The 19,394-nt window shown below is 40.7% G+C and overlaps 1 protein-coding gene across 1 annotated transcript in view; it reads right to left on the reverse strand.

Annotated features, from left to right (window-relative positions):
- Positions 1 to 19,394, reverse strand: part of pola1 (polymerase (DNA directed), alpha 1) — a 51,418-nt gene that overhangs the window by 18,714 nt on the left and 13,310 nt on the right. The window contains 9 exon segments of the mRNA XM_051066745.1: positions 6,836 to 6,967; positions 11,282 to 11,463; positions 12,018 to 12,192; positions 12,398 to 12,529; positions 12,720 to 12,852; positions 13,032 to 13,186; positions 13,188 to 13,238; positions 13,369 to 13,461; positions 13,611 to 13,643. Coding sequence (XP_050922702.1) covers positions 6,836 to 6,967; positions 11,282 to 11,463; positions 12,018 to 12,192; positions 12,398 to 12,529; positions 12,720 to 12,852; positions 13,032 to 13,186; positions 13,188 to 13,238; positions 13,369 to 13,461; positions 13,611 to 13,643 — 1,086 coding nt within the window.

The raw sequence follows: 19,394 nt of genomic DNA on the forward strand, positions 1-19,394 counted from the left end.
CTTTGTTCAAATTGATCCCCAATCTCAAAACACACACTGCCAATAAGGTGCGTTTCCTTCAGACAGATGAACATAGAAGGGCTTGCATCAGAAAAGACATTCACAGCAGCCTTTACCACCCTACATGATTACTTATTTATAAAATGTGTTCATGTGGGCATTTATTTTGTCGATAAAGGTGTTCTGAAAAATTGACAAAAAAACAAACAAACAAAAAAAAGAAAAGACACTTTAAAAACTGTTTCTGGTAATGAGGAAATTTTGCTGAAAATTGTTGCTTCCATTTAGCTGCTCTAATTCTGCACAACACTCTGACAAGAAAAGTACTTGGATAAAAGAAAAACAGGGGCTGTAAAATACAAACAACTGCAAAAGACAGGCAGAGAAAGAGGTAAAAAAAAACAAAAAACAAAACAACAACAGAGGTTTACATCTGACTTCACACCCCACCCTCCTCACTCTCTCCCTTTACATCTGAATGTATCTTCAGCTGCTGTGAGTCGTGGTCCTGCTCTGAGTACATGTCAGACAGGCAGAGCAGTGGACAGCCAAAACGGCAGTAGTTAGGACCGCCTGGTGTGAGGTAGTGACCCTGGGCAGGTGCTGTGGTCTAACCCTTTCAATCTCCCTGTATTCTTCCAGACCCCTCCTCCCCCTCTGCTTCTTATGCCCTGTCATTACTAAGGGGGGTTTAAAGGGGAGGGGGTTAATGCCCAACTAATGACATAAGACCACCGCTATCAAAGCCTTTGCTTCTTTCCTCCATCTATCTATCCTTCCTTCCTTCCATTCTCTCAAAATAAACCCCTTCAAAACCACTGCACCTGTCTTTCTATCCACATCCCCCTCACACATACAGGCATGCACTGCTTCTCTGATTGATTTTTACATTTGCCTTTGTCTAGTCTCTTGATTGGTTTTGAGCAGCAGCTTAAAAAAGAAATGGTGAGGGTTTTTTTTTTTCTTTACAGCCAGCTCTACAGTATATAAATCATGTTCCAATGTGCAGGAACATTCAAGAACCTTTTATGGTAAGAAGCAACTAGAACAAACTGTAGCTGGTTATGGGGAGAGGGGTTACCTGTATCTGTTTCCACTGCACTCGGAAACCTCTTCAAAGACAAACCCGTACAGTAATGCAAAGCAAAAGTACACATGCTGTGTAAAAACAGTGTCTATAATTCAAAATTCTTTTTCATGCTTTATAACTGAATAAATAGTGCAATTAAACTTTGACACTGATCAACACAAACATACTCTCAACTCTGTACAAATAGATCCAAATCAAGTACATGCATTTAAAGCAATTACACCTTTGAGTGCATGTGGATGCGTTCATACCCCCTGAACACACCTGGACACTGTAATCTTCCCTCTATTGTCACTTGCAAAACTGCTTAAAGTCTGTAAACTTGTATGGGGACTGTGAGTGAAGAGCAGTTTTTAATTTCTGCCACTGTAGCTTTGACCTTACATTTAAGGTTGTTGTTTTCACATATTACTGATAATTTATTGCACATAAGAGCAGGTTTGCACACACACACAGGCTTAGATACACACACACAGAGACCCAGCCAATCTCCTCTAAATGAAAACCAAACACACACGGTCACACAAACACCCACATATGTCCCAAATCAATTAGAAAGTCTCAGAGTTCACAGTTTTACCCACAAACCCCAGCCACGCAGGACTAATTATCTAAACACCTCCACCGAGCTTGTACAAAGAGCTGAGCATCATGGGAAATGAGACTGCTCCACCATCTCTGATAAAGACATGTCCAGGACAATGGTTCGCGGAGGTGCGAGATAAGGAGCATGAGAGTGGGCGGCTGTTTGATCTCCTTCTTTTTTGTGTATTTCTTATGACACAAGCCTTGGCACACACTGCTGTTCCCATGGGGCTCACACGCACTCTCTCACACTCACATTCACACTCACTCACATACACATATACACACACACACGCATACATGAATTTGCCATTCAGCGTGAGCACAAACATATTAATCGCTTCCCATTCACATGCATTAAACTGAATTAATAGAACAGACTCAAGTGCCCAGGACACATACACAACTGAGAAGGCTCAAAGGACAAAAAACTACCCACAATGCCCTTCTGCTGTGCCACTGTGACCCAAAACCCATCCACACACACACACAAAAAAAAATAAGTTAAGATTAAGTACAGCAGACCTGTATGAGCCACAACGAGAGGACTAAAAACAAGGAGCACACGAGGAGCGAGGCTGGCAGAAAGAAAAAAAATAAAATCTAATTGAGGCATTTCGCCGGAGCGAGGGTGGTGGGTGGGGTGTACAGTTGGACGTGAGAGAATAAAGGCTCATAATTGCATAATTATAGCAGTGGATACCTGACACATTGAATGCAGACGTCAAATGAGTTCCACATAATTTAACCAAACAGAGGCAAGACCAGGCCACGACAGGGCCCACCACGAAATATACCCTCTCCTCTGCCTCTCCTTCTTTGTCTGTTTGTTTTTTTTTTCCACTCATCTCTCCCAAATCCTCTCTTACAATTTGGGGTCTGATACTTTAACATCCTATTACTTCTTTATTTTCATACGAAAGCTGCTGAGATATATTTTCAGGAGTTCATTTTTGGTCTTGAATGTGTCGTTTTTGAATCTTGAACTCCTAATTGGTACGGCCACTTAGTACTAAAACAATGAGTCGATAGTCGATCAGTCAATCCATTATCTATACCGCTTATCCTTAAAGGGTTGCAGTGAGCTGAAGCCAATCCCAGCTGACACTGGGCGAGAGGCAGGGTACACCCTGGATAGCTCACCAGTCTATGTTGGTGAATTTTTGATTAATCTGCAGAGGATTTTCTCAATTCATTAATGAATTATTCTATCCATGTCTAGAAATAAAGAAATACCCATCAAAATTTCCCAAAGCCCCAGGTGACATCTTCAACTCACTTGTTTGGTGCAATCTAACAGTCCTAAAGCCAAAAAACATAACTTTACTTTCATAGAAGACTTGGAAAACTTCAAGTATTCACATTTGAGAAGCAACGGCCAGAGAAGTTTAGCCGCTTTTTGCTTAAAAATGGCTTAAACAATGATCAAAATACTTGCAGATTCAATCAATGAATTCATTAATCAACTAATAATTTCAGCTCTATTGTTATCACAGTGGAGAAGCCTCTCTGACATGACTCCTGTACCAGAGGAATCCACCTGCACACACACACACACCCCCACCCACCCACCCACACACCAGAGAGAGCTCTAACTGGTTTTTGTGTTTCAGCAGTCAACACTTCCAGCTCTAAAGTGAATAGACCTAAAATCGGTCTACTTCACAAACACGCACTCTCTCTCTCTCTCACACACACACACACACACTCTTTCTCTCTCACACACACACACACACACACACACACACACACACACACACACACACACACACACACACACACACACACACACACACACACACACACAGTGAATAAAGCTCAAACGGTTCCACTTTGTACCTCCTCCGCTTAATCAAAGCTTCTCTATTCAACAATTTGACCTTTTGTTCAAAACAGGATTATCACCTTCTCTGGTCTTCATTCACCCTTTCTCTCTCTCCCTCCCCCTTTCTTCTCTTGCCCCTCAGCCCGTTTCCAGGGGCGACCCGCATGACGAGGGTAATTGCAATAATTTGTTAAATGCCATGGCAACGGTGGTTAGATGGGAGGGGTTTAAAAAAAGGGGAAAAAAAAGAATTGGGTGGTTCAGGAAACAAGCGAATCTCTCATTTTGCCAAAGACAGTGGGATGAGAGGAGGAGAGGATGACAACAGTGTGTGTGTGTGTGTGTGTGTGTGTGAGAGAGAGTGGAGTGAACAAGTGTTTGCCCATTCTCAGGGTGCAGGTTTATTGATAATGGTGGGGATGAGGGTGGGGTGGGGGGCAGGAGGTAATTTTACTAATGATTAATGTCTCTGTGGTCCAGGCTTAGGACGCCAACACACATGTACATATATTCATGTACACACACACGTGCACACAAGCACACACACACACACACACACACAGAGGTGCAGAGCTTTCACTCTATCTGGCCAGACAAACAGCTCTGTTTGAACTCTCCCTCGGCCTGAAAGGAATCCTTAATTACACAATATTACCCCTCTTCATTGCCCCGCTGTGTGTGCTGTGTCCACTGCTGTTCAGCCTCCAGTGGTGTGTGTGTGTGAGTGTGTATGTGTTGCTGTGTGAGGTGTAAGTATTCAGTGGTAGCAGCTGTTTCACACATCGTGACAAAGGGGTTGAGGGGGACTCGCTCCCCACACATTCACCACACTAATTGATTTCTGTTCAGCACTGTGGGAGAGTAACCCCCACGTACGTACGTACATACACACACACACACACACACACACACTTTTACAGACAGTGCATTCCACTCACTCAAAACCAAGGTGTTACAAGCTACCAGGAGAAAGAGAGAGAGAGCCCTCTACAAAGACAACACAGGAATCCAGTTTAATTTACTCTCAAGCTGCTCGTCAGGCGCTCAGTACAGTGACAATTTGTCCTCTATACTTGTGCATCACATCCTGTTTCTACAGTGATATAACACACTGTACTAACAAAGAAGTAATAATGTCTCCAGCAGGAAAATGATCTATATTTTTCCAATATCAATATGCATCTATAATGTCTGACAGGCATTATAGATGTACGAATTGGACATTATGTCATTGCCATTTATGTTAGGGTAAAACTACCCATTTTTCAAATTATCTTCTAATGTCTTGATTAATTTCTCCATTGTTTTGTCTGTAAAATGTCCAAAAAAAAGAGACAAGTGTTCAAAACTATTTCCTAAAGCTGTAGATGATGCCTTCAAATTGCTGGTTTTGTCTGGCCAACATCCCAAAGCCTAAATGTATAAAGTTTACATCAAGAGAAAAGCAGCAAATCACAACAATTAAGAACAAGGTCATTTTTTAATGATAAATGTTTCATCAAAAAATAACTTGATGATTCATTTTCCATTGACTAATTGGTTAATCATATAATTGTTTCAGCTCTACATATTTCAGTGAGTGTGATTATAGATTAGGCTAATTGCAAACTATCTGATCACAAGATGGATTTGCTTGCTACCTTTGGTAGACAATGTTCTGGGGGAAAATTTGATATTGTATGCTGGCTCAGATTGTGAGGTCATCTCAGACAAACTTGCGATGTTGGGCTACGCAAAAACAATACTTAGAGTCACCAACCAGGGGATCACCCAAGTCAAAGGAATTCATCCTCTGGTGACCATAGAGGTCTGCACAAAATTTCATGACAGTAACTCCAAAAGTTTTGGGATATTTAACTCTGGGAAGTGGTTAACTGACCAACAGTGTCATACCCAGAGCAATGCCGCTAGCATGGCCAAAAATTTGTAAAATGATAACACAACATGATTTTGCCATTACATTTCAGTTTAAATAATCCACCTTTAAAATGCATTATTACCCTAATATGTAGAATGCACAATAAAAGCCAAATGTATGATGTAACAGACAAATATCTACAACTGATAATCAACCTGCCTCAACACATAGTTAGCATTGATAAAGTCAATGTACAATAAAACTCAAACAGTTGTTGCTCCATAATAAGGTGCACCGAATAGTCTGCCAGGTAGTAGCATGGAAGAATGTTTTCCTGCTACAATATGTCATGGCATGCTACAGTGTAAAATGCTTCTCAGAGGACTGTTGCAGGGCAAAAACATGATGAGTAATGGGTTTGTTGGCAGCTTGTGTTTGCAGTATTTTCCCTGTTGAGAACTGACTTATTAATCATGTTGTCTGTTTCTGCAAAATTATTTTTGTATTCATGTGTATTTACCATGTATTTGATCACATAGCTTTTTATTGAGACTCACCTGTTCGATCTTACTTTCAAGTAATATGTTCAATTTGTTGTATTTTTTGTTTTTTCTGATTGTCCAATAACCCAGTTTCCCCCAGATGTAGGATTTAAATTTCACCTTACCATCTAAAAAAACACTGAGTGCATGTTCAACTTGTTATTCAAAGTAAGAATGGCCATTTAAGTATTTTCATGGATCATGCTCCCACAAATCTTTCTGCTGGTCTTTTAATTTTACAAGCATTATGTGCTCTTTGGTTGAAAATGTCAGTGCAGTGCCCTGCTGAGGTTTCTTTCATCTTTCATCCAACATCTTTTTGATGGCTTCTCTCACCATCACTGCATCTGTTGCATCCCCCATTGTGTTAAATACAATCCAATCCTTTTTATAGACACTTTGTGGGAGGTCAATTTTCACAAGGTTTGACTATTGCATTACAGTTTATCGGACCACTTGAGCTTGTATTAATTACTTTAGGAATGTGTTAATAGGTAGTGGTAAGCAAACAAACCCAACACTTGACGGTGAACAGGGTTCCGTATAGCGGTTTCTGGACTTAACATTTAAACATATAATCCTTTTTACATTTAGTGTGTGTTACTAATGTAATGAGGCACAAGTTCTAAAAATGTTGCATTGGGGAACTAAGTTCAGCTAAACTGTACATTGGAGAAAAAGATATACAAAGAGATGGTAAAGAATAGAAGGGAGTGACTGGTCAGCTGGCCAGCTGTGCTGTGTTAGTCTAATAAGCTACAGCATTAGAAACAGAACGAAAACTAAATGAAGTCCATTTGTGGCCCTGCAGGTGGTGAAGAAGTTAATGCATGAATGTTTGTGTAAGGACGTTATGTGCAAAATATGTAGTACTTACCAGAGCCTACCCACACACACACACACACACACACACACACACAGACAGAAATACTCACAGAATAGTATTTTTTGATGTGGCGACGGATGTCAAGTAACAGTTTGTTGCTGATGTTAACGGCATAGTCGATGGGGTGGCTCCCACAGGGGATGTGGCAACATCGCAACAAGCTGGGCTCCAACTTCGAACCCTGCAAAAGAGAATACTGTATGTGTCACATCTGAGAGAAACAACAAATCAACCCATATACACATACAATATATCATCAATTCAAAAGATTTTATAGTCTCATTCAAAATACAAAATTACAACCAGGCAGCGGAAAAGTACACCACAATCCTATAGACTGCTTGAAAAGTCTATAATGAAATGCAGCTGAATGTGCTGACTGATCATGTGCAGCTGAATAACTAAAAAAATAAAAGAAAAAAATAACAAGCAAACTGAAAAATTATACAAAATCACACTGAGAATCTATGAAATAGTGCTGAGTACTTTTTGAGTACCAGTCAAGAGGTCTCCATAACAAAGAGTATCAGAAAGAGTTAAGTATAAAAAGTTGCCACTGAATGATGGACTCTTAGTTTTGATTACCTATAATCCAAACAGCTATTTTCTGATGTGAATAGGTAACTTATCTAACATTAGGCTCCATTTTACTAAGATACAGCTCTTTATTTAACACTGATGAAGTTTATATTCTCCAAACTACTTCTAATGATGTCCTCAACGTTCCTCAACAGGGAAACACACGACTCACACCATTAATATATTGATCCTAAAATTTTAGGTCATGGGAACTAGTTTCAATTACTTCCATCAGTGTGATAAGGAAAATGGCTCTAAATACTACAACAGCCAATGAGCCTTAGCCACTGTTGCTATGGAGAAGAAGCCAGTCAATAGTCACAAATCAAAGCAGACAACACTGAAAACATAAGAAAACATCATTCTTAACACCATATTCTTTAGCTTCCACCCACAGTTAGGATGACAGCTCTGTGACTGGATGTTTCTTACCAAAATGCACACACCAAAATGAACATCTCTGTCTAGCACTGTTGACTTTTTATCAAAGAGCCTTTTCCAACACAGTTGTTCAACTGTTGTATTCATAATTCAACCAAGAAAGTTTCAGCCAATCCAAGTGCTCCAGCTGTGAGTGATCTATTGCTGTTAATCAAGAAAATGAATGGGACTTTTTTCCTCTCACCTTAGCACACATTAGCATTGATAGCAAAAACTACTATACCCAGCCCTGCAGGAAAAGTTAAGAGAACATTACTGTCTTTGGCAAAAGTCAGCTGTGATTGTTCCCGTAATTTACATACATTTGAAAGGCATTCACACAATGGATGTTTTGACCTTAAGAGGGGGTACTACAGTCTCGGAACAATACCTAAAAACTCTCTCCCACAAGACTTCATGAATGCAGCATCCTGTGCATAAACATATGTACACAGCCATTCATCACAGCCACATTTTTAACCCTGTAATCACAAATGCCAGTTATGTAACATAGAAACATGGCCATTACCTTTAAACCTCCGCAAAGACCATGTCAAGTGGAAGGTGTAAGGGCTTAAAGCACCCCTGGGTCCAGCAAAGTTTAACATTATTGTAGCCTGAAGAAAACAGGTCAACATGACCTCAATACCCCTGAATTGTCCCCTTGACAGCAAGGCTTGTAGTTAATGCGATGAAAAAAGTAGCCACAGTACATAACAATTACACTAAATATAACAGCTTTAAACACTTGCTCCCTTAAACCTGAACTCCATTTAACTGTCGCATTGACAGGAGTAGAAAAAAAAGGTTTCTGTAGGGAAGTCAGTGACACACAAGTATGCATGTGACACCCTCCTACCCCCACCTCCACTCAGCCACACAGATTTTTTGTTTGCCTACATTGTTCATTTTTGGAAAAAAAGAAAATGGAAAACATGATTTTAATCCAGTTCAAGTCAATCAACTCATTTGGCTCCCCTGATAACACACATTACACACATTAACCTTCTCCGTCTCAGTCTCTCCTCCTCTTCCTTTCCTCTTCCTCGTGTTTTTTTCTCTCTCCAGTCTGCTCTGGACAAAAGCAACCTCCCTTCTTCTCTCCCCACGATATCCTCCCCCTCTCCTCTTTTATCTCACTTGTTTCATTCCAAACTTCATTTTGATAAACAGAACTCTTCCTCCCAGGAAAGTTACAACCAACACTTACTTGTCAGTTATTTTATGACTGAGCAATTAAATGAAAATATGAAACACCCAACGTAGTATGCGTCTTGTTTTTGTGTGAGACTTATGAGAAAGGGTCAAATAAAGCAAACCATGGAAGGATCCTTTCAAATTCTTCACTCCTCTACGTGTTGACTAAAACCCGACCAACTGTCATCTTTAAATAGGCGTCTGTAAAACAATTTTAAAAGGTTTATGATGTCAACTGTCTACCTGGACTGTTTTCATCTCTGTCTTAGTCTGATAATGTGCAGCTTTCACAGCTTGTTGATTTAACAGCCCATTGTGGGATACCCAACGCTCTATTAAAAGTGAACTCAGGGAAATCCCTGCAGTGCTATCCAGATTTTTTTTTCCATCCTCCACGTTTAATCTTTTCATCCCTCTCTCCCGCTCCCCCGATCAAACAACTTTCCTCCTCTGTCTGTCCTCCATCATCCATCACCGCCTCCTCCTACCATCTCTGGCTCTGTGTCAGTGGTGGAGTCAAGGCCCATCTGTCCTCCCCTCTCACTGAGCTGTTAGACCATGTTCGCCACCCTAATTAACTTACTGTCTTATCAGTTTCTCTGTGTGTGCGTGCATACCAGGCTCTGACGCATGGTGGAAAATTAACACCAGTAATCAGACAAATCCTGGTTAGTTTAGTCTAAATATTGAAAAGATGTCGACATCACTAACCTATCTGACAGATAACAAGACATCATTTCAAGATCACATTCTACTGTTGACTCATCAAAGAAGGAAGTACGCTGTTTCCTCACTGATATAAATTGTTTTTATCTGTATACACTCAAGAACTTTCACTGAATCTAATACAGCTTTTTTTCTGTATGATTCTTCTGTGAGTATCTGTGTGTATAATGATATCATCCTTCTACGGAGAGTGTGCGTAATACTCCTTTTTTTAATTTAATGCAAGTTCTCCGCGTCAGCAGAGGACAGAGGGTTGTCAGTTTTATTAGTGTCTTCCAGACAAGAAAAAGCTGCGTGCTCTGCTCCTCATTAGAAGCTGATAACACACACACACGACCTTGGCCTGACAAATGGTAGGAGGATCAGTGTGTATGTGTGTGCGTCCATAGAGCAGCAGGGGTTAAGGAAAGGCTTTTCAAGTTGTGGAGTCCAAACTATGCCAATGAAAACAGAGTCCATATTGGAGCCAGGCAGCTGTCTAAAAATACAGACAGACACAATATAGAGGATGACTAAAGCATGAATCCCTCACAGGAAGTTTGACTGAAATGGCTTCAGAAACACCGTTCTTTCACTCTCAAACTCTTTATGTGTGTCTCTACTGATCAGCCCATTACTCCGGTGAAACAAACCATCAGTAATAAAAGCAACCTTTCCCTTTTCATTTCAGTCTTTTGAGTGCTCTGCACATCTGACTCAACTTATTCTTCTGCTGCAGACCCAGCTACAGCTATATGGGTCTGATGTATTTCAAATACGGCCCTCAGATCTATAGAGGATTCTAATAGTGTGGACTTGTGAGAAAAATGATCATCTGGAACTGTTTTGGCAACATTTCCTCTGGGACGATGTAAACTGGAATTAAATTGCACATATTTTTCATTCTTCTTGAGAAAAAGTGTTTGCAGTGACAAAAAAGTACTTCTTTCCAACTGCAGTACACCCAAAAACTAGTCTCTGCTTTTGATGTTTGAGACAAATGAATGACTAAGATGACTGGCCAAATCTTCTTAAGAATGACAGTGGCTTTAACTGTTGAATTAATAGTGCAGTGACACATTCTGGTTAGTGACATTTTAGACTTTTCCATGAGTAATCTATGACAGAATATTTGTTAAATCTTGCAGCTGAATACTTCATGCAAATACCTCATCCAAACATAATTTTGTGTTGAATGGGCACAATGTTTGATTCTGCCAAACATAATTTTAAAAGTCTGTATATGCTTCAAAATACACATGGAGAGCAGAAACACACAAGATTTGTTTTATATTACATACAGTGTCTCTATACATAGATATGTTTACATTTTTGACACCATGTATGGTGAGATGATACTTTTTATATCTGCATTGTTGCAAATTACAAGTCGCTGGCATGGACAGATGACAAAAGTTACACAATGTGGATGCAGGAATTATAACTTTCCATAACTTTCTGAAGGTTAAAAACTATTTCGAAATTCTAACTTTGTTCATGACCACAAGCATTTTTTAACTCAGTAGAAGATGGGACAGAATAGACAGTTGGGGGCCTTGCATGGTGGCTACCACTGTATACTTTGTTTACTTACAGCTCCTTCAAAGGCGCTGTCGTAGATGTTGTCAGTGCCACACTGAGGGCAGGTGAAAGTGAACCTCTCACAGTCTTTGTAGCGCTCTTCATCAGTCAGTTGGACCGGGCCTCCCAGCATGCCGTCAGCCTCCTCCTCTCTCTGGTACTGCTGGTGGGCACGGAACTGGCTGGGGTCCAGACCTGAGATGGACAATAACTTTCACTACAGATTGTTTCACAATTTTACAAGTAATTTGAATAAATGTTTATGCACAGACAAGACTGCTGAGGATAATGCAGTGGAAGTCCCATCATTTTTATGACTATTAAACATCAATGAAACATCTATTTTGTACTTTTATTAGACTGTTGTGATATTAGGCATGACAATGTTCCTATGTTTGGCAGTCTCAGCTGTCAACAGACTATAAAACATATAAAATAGAATTACAATTCTAATGCTAACATATAAAGAGAGATTAGTAGCATCACTTGAAAGTAATCTGTGCCCCACAAATATTTCAAGGCCAGTACTTATTTATAAAATAGCATGAGAACTGTATTGTCTTTAAACTGCAAGTGAGAATTCTGTTAAGTCGTTTAAGCGTGATGCAAGTTGAGGTCAACAATGCCAATTAAAAACAATTCACTCATTTAATTGTAATGAAATTGAAGTTTAATGACATACTTGACTTTTTTCCCTTTTTTCTGTTTTGTCATTTTAAAAGGCACTTAACTAACTTAACTTAACTTACCCAGCCACGTGGCTATGAGCACACTGTCGATGCCCTCAATGGGATCACAGATGCGAGACACCACAGGGTGAATCTGCTGGGCCAGGTAGTACTGAGTGTCCAGACTGAGACCCTCCTGCTTCTGGAGCTGCTCTAAGGCATAGGCTCTCTGACTGGCTGCAAGCGTAGAGCCATCCTATGGGATAAAGGAGAAATATGCAGTGGTTTGTGTCGTACATTTCAGGTCTATACACCCAAAATCAACAGTATCCCTTATCATCAATTTGTGATGTTCCATTTTTATTGCAATTATGTGTTAAAATGTACCTATAAAAACCCTTAAAGAACACTGTAACAGTGTCTTAAGGGAGCATATTCATGTCAGTTTTAAATGCACACACCTTACAGATGATGTAAGAGATTGTATCTCCAGCTTTGACCCGGCGACCGCCCTGAGAGTTGATCCACAGGGCCACATGGACGTGTGGGAGGCTCTTCTTGTCTGGATAGTCCTGAGGGTCCTTGGTCAGCGCCTGAAAGACGAGGAGAAAAGAAAATATTGACCATGAAGAGACAGAAAAAAGAAAACACACCAAGTATGGCCTCCAATGGCAGAACTTCAGATATGTTTCTTGACAGCTGGTTGACACAAGGACACCTACACTCACATTAAAGACAGACAGACTTTCCATAGTCTCAATACCGGTACACCCCTGTCCTCACCTTGTGTATCTCATACTGGTTGAGAGGTATGGCTCCACCTGCTACCTTCTCTCCCACCTCCACCAGGTGTTTCTGGATGTTCTCTACAATGACATCACGACTCTGGTCTGACAAGATCTGACCAATCACATAGCTGGAAGAGGAGAAAGGATGACAGAATCAATAAGTACCTTAAACATCCCTTGCAATGCCCTGTATGCTAACAGGATAATAACTTTAAGATACTATCTGTGCAAGTGTGCTAACATAAACTTGGGGGAAAAATCCAAACATAGCCTTTAGCCACAGTTGAATTTGGCTTATCTAACATACTTTCCACATTCCTTGGCCAGGTCACACCAATCTCTGCGAACAATGTCCAAGCCTTTGAGCTCCTGCTTGACGCTGTGCTGTCCATCGCCATGATTCTCCACAATCAAGGCTGCGTATTTCTTCTTCTTCAGTAGCAGCAGCGACTTAAACACACCAGTCGATGTCGATTTCCAGCAGTTTGTACAGCTTGTTTACTTCTGCCTTCACCTGGAAGCAATAAACACGACATACGCATTTGGTGAAAATGTCAAATATCAAAATAAACGCAGAAGAAATGTATATTTTGTATATTACTGGGGTACACATGATGAAAACATTCAGACACGGTTAAACAGACCTTATTCCCAAGTTTGTAGACTTCCTCTAGAGACTTGCTGTTGGTGTTGATCATAATGGAATCGGTATCTCCGTAGATGACTTCCAGATTCATCTAAGTCACAAAAGAATAAAACAAAGGAAGATTATAATGAGAATTTAGGTCATATTTTTCAACCCTACTCTAAATGTATTTGTTTTGTGTTACATTTACTGCTCAAAGTCCATAAATGCTGAACAGCCAAAAGCTGCTCAATAACCCACCTTCTGAACCATGTCTTTTGTGTGCATCAGAATCTAAAGGAGAGAGCAGACACAACACCATGAATGGTTTACCGATGCCACTAACAAAAAGCATTGCAACACATACACAAGCACAGTAAACAAACATATCAGTCTGGAATAAATGAAAATACTAAGTCTCTATGTTATTTATTCTGTGTGTGTGGTGTTTGTGCATGAATTTGTGTGGACAAGGGAGCAGAGCAGGTGACTTGCTTTTAAATGGGGGATAATTGGCTAAGAGGGCAATTATGAGAGCGTGCTGTGACAGGAGTCTTTTCAACCCACACACATCTTAGCTGGGCAGCACACACACTTAATGACTCGTAATGGCCTTTATCACCCGCAGAGTGAGTGACGGACAAATAAGAAAATTCTGTTAACGCAGGTTGTCCACTGCTTGTGTGTGTGTGTGTGTGTCTGTAGAAGAGGGAGAGATCTGAGCAGCAGAGGGATCCTAACAGGTGGGGGCCCAGAGGAGTGGAGGGCGGGGTGGTGGGGTGGGGGGCTCCGGGTCGCTAATCTGGGGGGTCGGAGGGACGGAACGCAGTGTGACCTGTCACCAGCAATCTGCTCCTCAATCAACCACAGCCACATATATACACAGCCCGATTCACACCGCGCTCCGTGTGGGGACAAGGACGTGGCTATTTCAGAGTGTGAGGAAGGGGCGGGGTTAGGCAGCGACAGGATAGGGGAGGGGAGTTGGGGGGGGGGCTGCGTTCCACTCCCTGAAATCAGAGTGGGACTTAAGCATGCTTTATGGGCTGCTACATACCACTGTACGGCAGGGGGAGTTTGAGTCATTCACAGAACAGCCTCTTCCATTAGGGACTGCAGTCAAGGTCAAGGTCTCACCACAAACACATACACACACACGCTCACAAATTTTGGCCTGAGCACATACGTACTGAATTGTCCTACTAAACTTTTAAACTGACAAAATGACTAACCTATCTCTCACCGGTTTAGGAAAGAAAGAAAAGGAGGGAAAGAGGAAGATGAAATAAGTATTGGGACATAATCTGATTGTGTCTCTAGTGCCATAATTTCTGAATCCCAATACAGTGATTTTTTAGACATTTTCAATTCCTCTAAAGGCAAAACCTCCAGGTTAAAATGTGAATCACAGCTGAATTTAATGAGTGTAAAGTAGGTTATTTAACAAACAAAATGAAGCTGAAGAAATGACCATTATTATGAAATAAAATGTAAGCACTGAGCCAAAAGTAGATGAATGAGCTTCTTCAGTCTTCACCAGGTCAAATTTACTGGCTCCCTTTTTAAAATTGCACAGATTTGAAAACATTGTTGACCTTGAACTCCATCAAACACCACAGCTAAAAATGGACATAAAGCAGTCACAGATGTAACACAGTAAGAGTCAGGATGGGAAAATCAGGGCATGGATACTAAACAGGATGTTCTTTTGTCCCTAAACAAATGCCACTGAGGAACTAGCGGTCACTTGAGCAAAGAACTTCTTTGGTCTGGGCATGGCTGAGCAAAAAGACAGCAGATGTACTGGCCAATTTTTGTGAAGGGTTTTCTCCTTGTTGGTGGAGGTCACAAAATTTCTTTTTCCAAAGAACCAGAGGTTTTAGCTTCTCAAGTTCAACAGAGGTATAACAATGAGGGGAAAACTGCAGCTTGAGCAATTCTACCTGCACATGAAGTATGCAACTACCGTACAGACTGTGTATGCAGCACCTCTTACCGTCACAACCAAAAGCCCCTTCTGCAAATATTGAGGCGTATTAATGCTTTTCTATATATGATAACATTTCTTGAAATTCAAATTCAACTCAATTAAGAAATCATTTGGAATGTCTGTTTTTGGCTAAGCCAGCAAATCAGATATACAACAAATCAAGGTAACTCATCATATTGATGCGAAAATCCTGTAAATCCATTATTGCCAGAAAGAAGTCCTGCTCATTGATTTGAACCATTCCCCAATAAACTTATACACTGTGTTCAAACATACAATAGCACTCTGTGAAAACATGCAGCCCTCTCATTCATTTGAATTGCTTTTGGCCAGTCCGTAGAGGTTCCATTCAAATAAAGAAAAAACACATGAGCCTTGTCTGAACTTTTTCTGAAATGCATCATCATCCAGCAAGGTGCTGGGTTGGCCAACTAAATACATGTGAGCACACAGTCCAGGTTGATCAATCTGTTACATAAAGGTGGTGTTTTTACTGTTTACCACACAATCAAAAGATAAAAATTTAATTCTGTCTCACAGTATTATAAATCATGGTCCACTGGCAATTGAAAAGCTTTGAAATTCCCACAGTCCAGACATCCTGGATCATATTTCATTGTCTCACTGGTACCTGAAACAACACAACCCCACTTATGCAGCCCCGTGCATTGTTTTAAAGAAGAGTTGTTTCAGTCTGAAAACCATCTACTATGCTAAATAAAGGGAGATCTACCTCAGCATAAATGCTATAGTAGTAGAGAAACATAAGAGGAGGGAGACTGAAGTAGAGGCTCTCAGGAATGATCAGAGAACATTCGGAAGGAAAGGGCAGAGAAGTGATGAATAGAGAGATGTGGGAAAGACAGAGACAGAGTGAAAGCGTGAGGGGGAGGCGAGCGAGGTGAGAATGTGTTGATGTAATTGATGTGTGGACTCATTTAGACAGGTTTTCCATATGCTGTCAGTTCCAGCAGGACGGACCGCTTTAAGGAATGAACCATGTGAAAGACAAGTCGTTTGACCATGACGCTGGAATGTGTGCAACTGACAGTGTGTGTGTGTGTGTGTGTGTGTGTGTGTGTGCGCTCATCTTTAAACACATACCAACACACACATACTATAGGGACCAATGCAAACACATATCCCCAGGGGGTAAAAAGAGTGTGTATATGTGTATGTCTTCCCTCTGATGACTACACTAGTCACCACCAAGCATGCCACTCATACTGGGGCAAACAACTGAAAAAGCTTGAAAGAAGACTCATATTACTCAATGTTATACACAAATTGTGCAATACTCTTAAAGTAAAAAAAAACTGCATCTTTCACATATGATTTAACAGGCCAACTGATTATCCAATATATTTAAGTTTGTTAAGATTTGATATTGCTTTATTCCCCAACCATGTTTTCAGTCTACAGTTTGAAATCTACAACCAGTCGACGACAGTCCCTCCCTCTCTTACTTGCCCTATTTTCTACTCAGTAAATTTATAAAATCGGTTAAAATCTTCCAATTACCACTTCCCTCTTTTTTCCCCTCACACAGTAAAACATCACTTAATTTTCTTATGTTCCTGCCTTTCACTTCTGGGCTCCTTGGTGTTAATACAGTGTAATTAGACTGGACAGTAATTGAGCAGCTCACTGACAAGTCCTCCCACAGAGTGAAGGAATCGGAATAGATTTGTACGTAGAAAAGACTGAATTTTTACATTCCCCTATCCTTCCTCATCCTTTGTTTTTATGGCACAATATCCACTCACTTGGCACTTTACTAGGTACACCTAGCTTAAAGTGATTCAGTCTCATTAAACAAATCCTCCTTCAAGAAGGTTTCAATGTTAAATTTTTGTTGAAACTGTGTTAAAGAGGCGTTAATTCAACTGTATGATCACTTTGGCAAGATCAATGAGGGCAAGCTGAACAACAGACTCTTTGTATAATGCTGCACAGTTCAACAAAACCACAAACTGCAGCCTCCAAAATGATCAGACAGTTGAATCAACACCTCTTTAAAAGTTTCAACAACTGTGTCTTCTAAATTATGTGATAATAACACAGTCCCAGTAAACTGAAGTGTTTAAAACATTTTTAGATAAATCTGCAACTTGCAACAGATGGAAGCTTCAAGAAACTACAGTTTACAGCTGCAGTGTTTTTCAGACCCACCAGTTTTGGACTCGACAGCACAGCACACGAGTGCAGAGGTGTCTACAGTGACTTGCACAGCTTACGGCTGACATTTCTCCTTTATACTGCCCATTTTTTACAACATTATGTACCCAGCAATCTGCCTTCAGACTTGGGGGCTTGACTTTAGGGCACCTGCCCTTGCCAATGTTGCTAAAAGATGCAGTTTGGTTAAGTGGTGCCACTGTAGTCTGTAACACTCAAAGCTGCCACAAAGTGACAGAAGGAGACAACTACAGGAGCACAGGTCCATGATAAATAACAAATCTTGTCCAGCCGACTAGTGCAGTTGAATGAACCTAAAGCAGGATTTTCAGAACAGAAAAAAATTGAAATGGAGTTCTGATATTTTACAAATCCATAGAACACTCAGCTTTGATTAAAAAAGGAAAAATCTGCACTTGCCCACTGTCTCTGACTTGACTTTTCACAGCTTGTAATTTTGTGCTTTTAACAATGTCTCATGTCTTTGCATGTGCACCTGTGTACCCATTAGCTGTGCGTTATTGCACCCTGTCATGCTAATTGATGAGTGGCTCAGCCTTGTTGTGATATCCGCCTTTACCCAGCTGTTGTTCAGCTATTTGTTGGCCTTATCTATTAGGGATTTATGTGCTTTGTTGTCATGTCGCTCTCATATATTCTTTATTTCAATCCTTCCCCCCGCCTCTTCATCAAAATAGCTTGTGTCTTTTGCCAGGTTGTCATTTTAAATAAGAATATTAGTCTTAATTGATCCGTTTGTTTGAGTGACAAATTGTTTATATATGGAGAGGAAGCAATGAAGATAATACAGACAGAATGATAAGCAGACAAAAGGGCATCCAAGTCCACCCCCAATCTCCCACTCTGAACCCCTCTGCGCGCGCGCACACACACACACACACACACACACACACACACACACACACACACACACACACACACACACACACACACCCCTCTGCTGATCAGCAGATCAGAGGCGGCATGTTAAACCTCAGTGTGGCAGAGGGCCCTTGTAAAAAGAGCCTGGGGCACCAGTGACGATTGTTTTGAAAAGCACTCAGCTGAAAAGCATTTTGGGATGACAGTCGGCCGACTGAAATAGCACCTGTGGAGGAACACACCACTGCCGGAGCTTGGGGAGGCGTTGTACGCACAACACGTACATAATGCGCATGAGCACATGTGCACACACACAAACACAGACATCCGACCCGATCTCACGTACAGAGATGCATAAAAAGATTTAAAGTTTCTTCTTTGTTTGTTTGAGCTCTCATGTGCACACACCACCATACACACCCACGGAGAATGAAAATCCTTCTTTTGCTAAAATGATTTCACTCGCCTGCAAGAACAAATGAGCGCATAGACACACACACAGACACACACACACCTGTCCTGGCAGATGCCATAGCTATGTTCTCATGTCTGCTGCTGGGAGGGTCAATCTGTTGTAAAGCTGTGTCTGATTTAATACAACCGGCTGAGATCACAAACGCCGGCGTTCATCAAAAATAACTTGACAATGACAACAATCCTACTGCTGTCTGGTCAATTAAAAATATGCTACTTCAACAGCAGGAAAGGACACATCTCAGTGTGTCACCACATACCCTCTGGCACAGTCAAAGTAGTCACCAATTAATTTTTTAGAATGTTGTCAAATAAGTTATGTACAAGTTTAAATTATCAATTAAACAAGTGATTTAAGAAATGCATTAAATTAACATTTGCTGGCAGCTCACAGAGTGGAGCTCACGTAAGAGGCTACAGACCACAATATCTGGTATTTTTACTTGATAAATCATGTCTTAAGAAATTAATCAATTATCAAATTACAGACAAATCATTTCAACACTAAACCAAATACAAAA

This window comes from Lates calcarifer, linkage group LG24 (genome assembly GCF_001640805.2).
Source record: "Lates calcarifer isolate ASB-BC8 linkage group LG24, TLL_Latcal_v3, whole genome shotgun sequence".
NCBI classification, from domain to species: domain Eukaryota; kingdom Metazoa; phylum Chordata; class Actinopteri; family Centropomidae; genus Lates; species Lates calcarifer.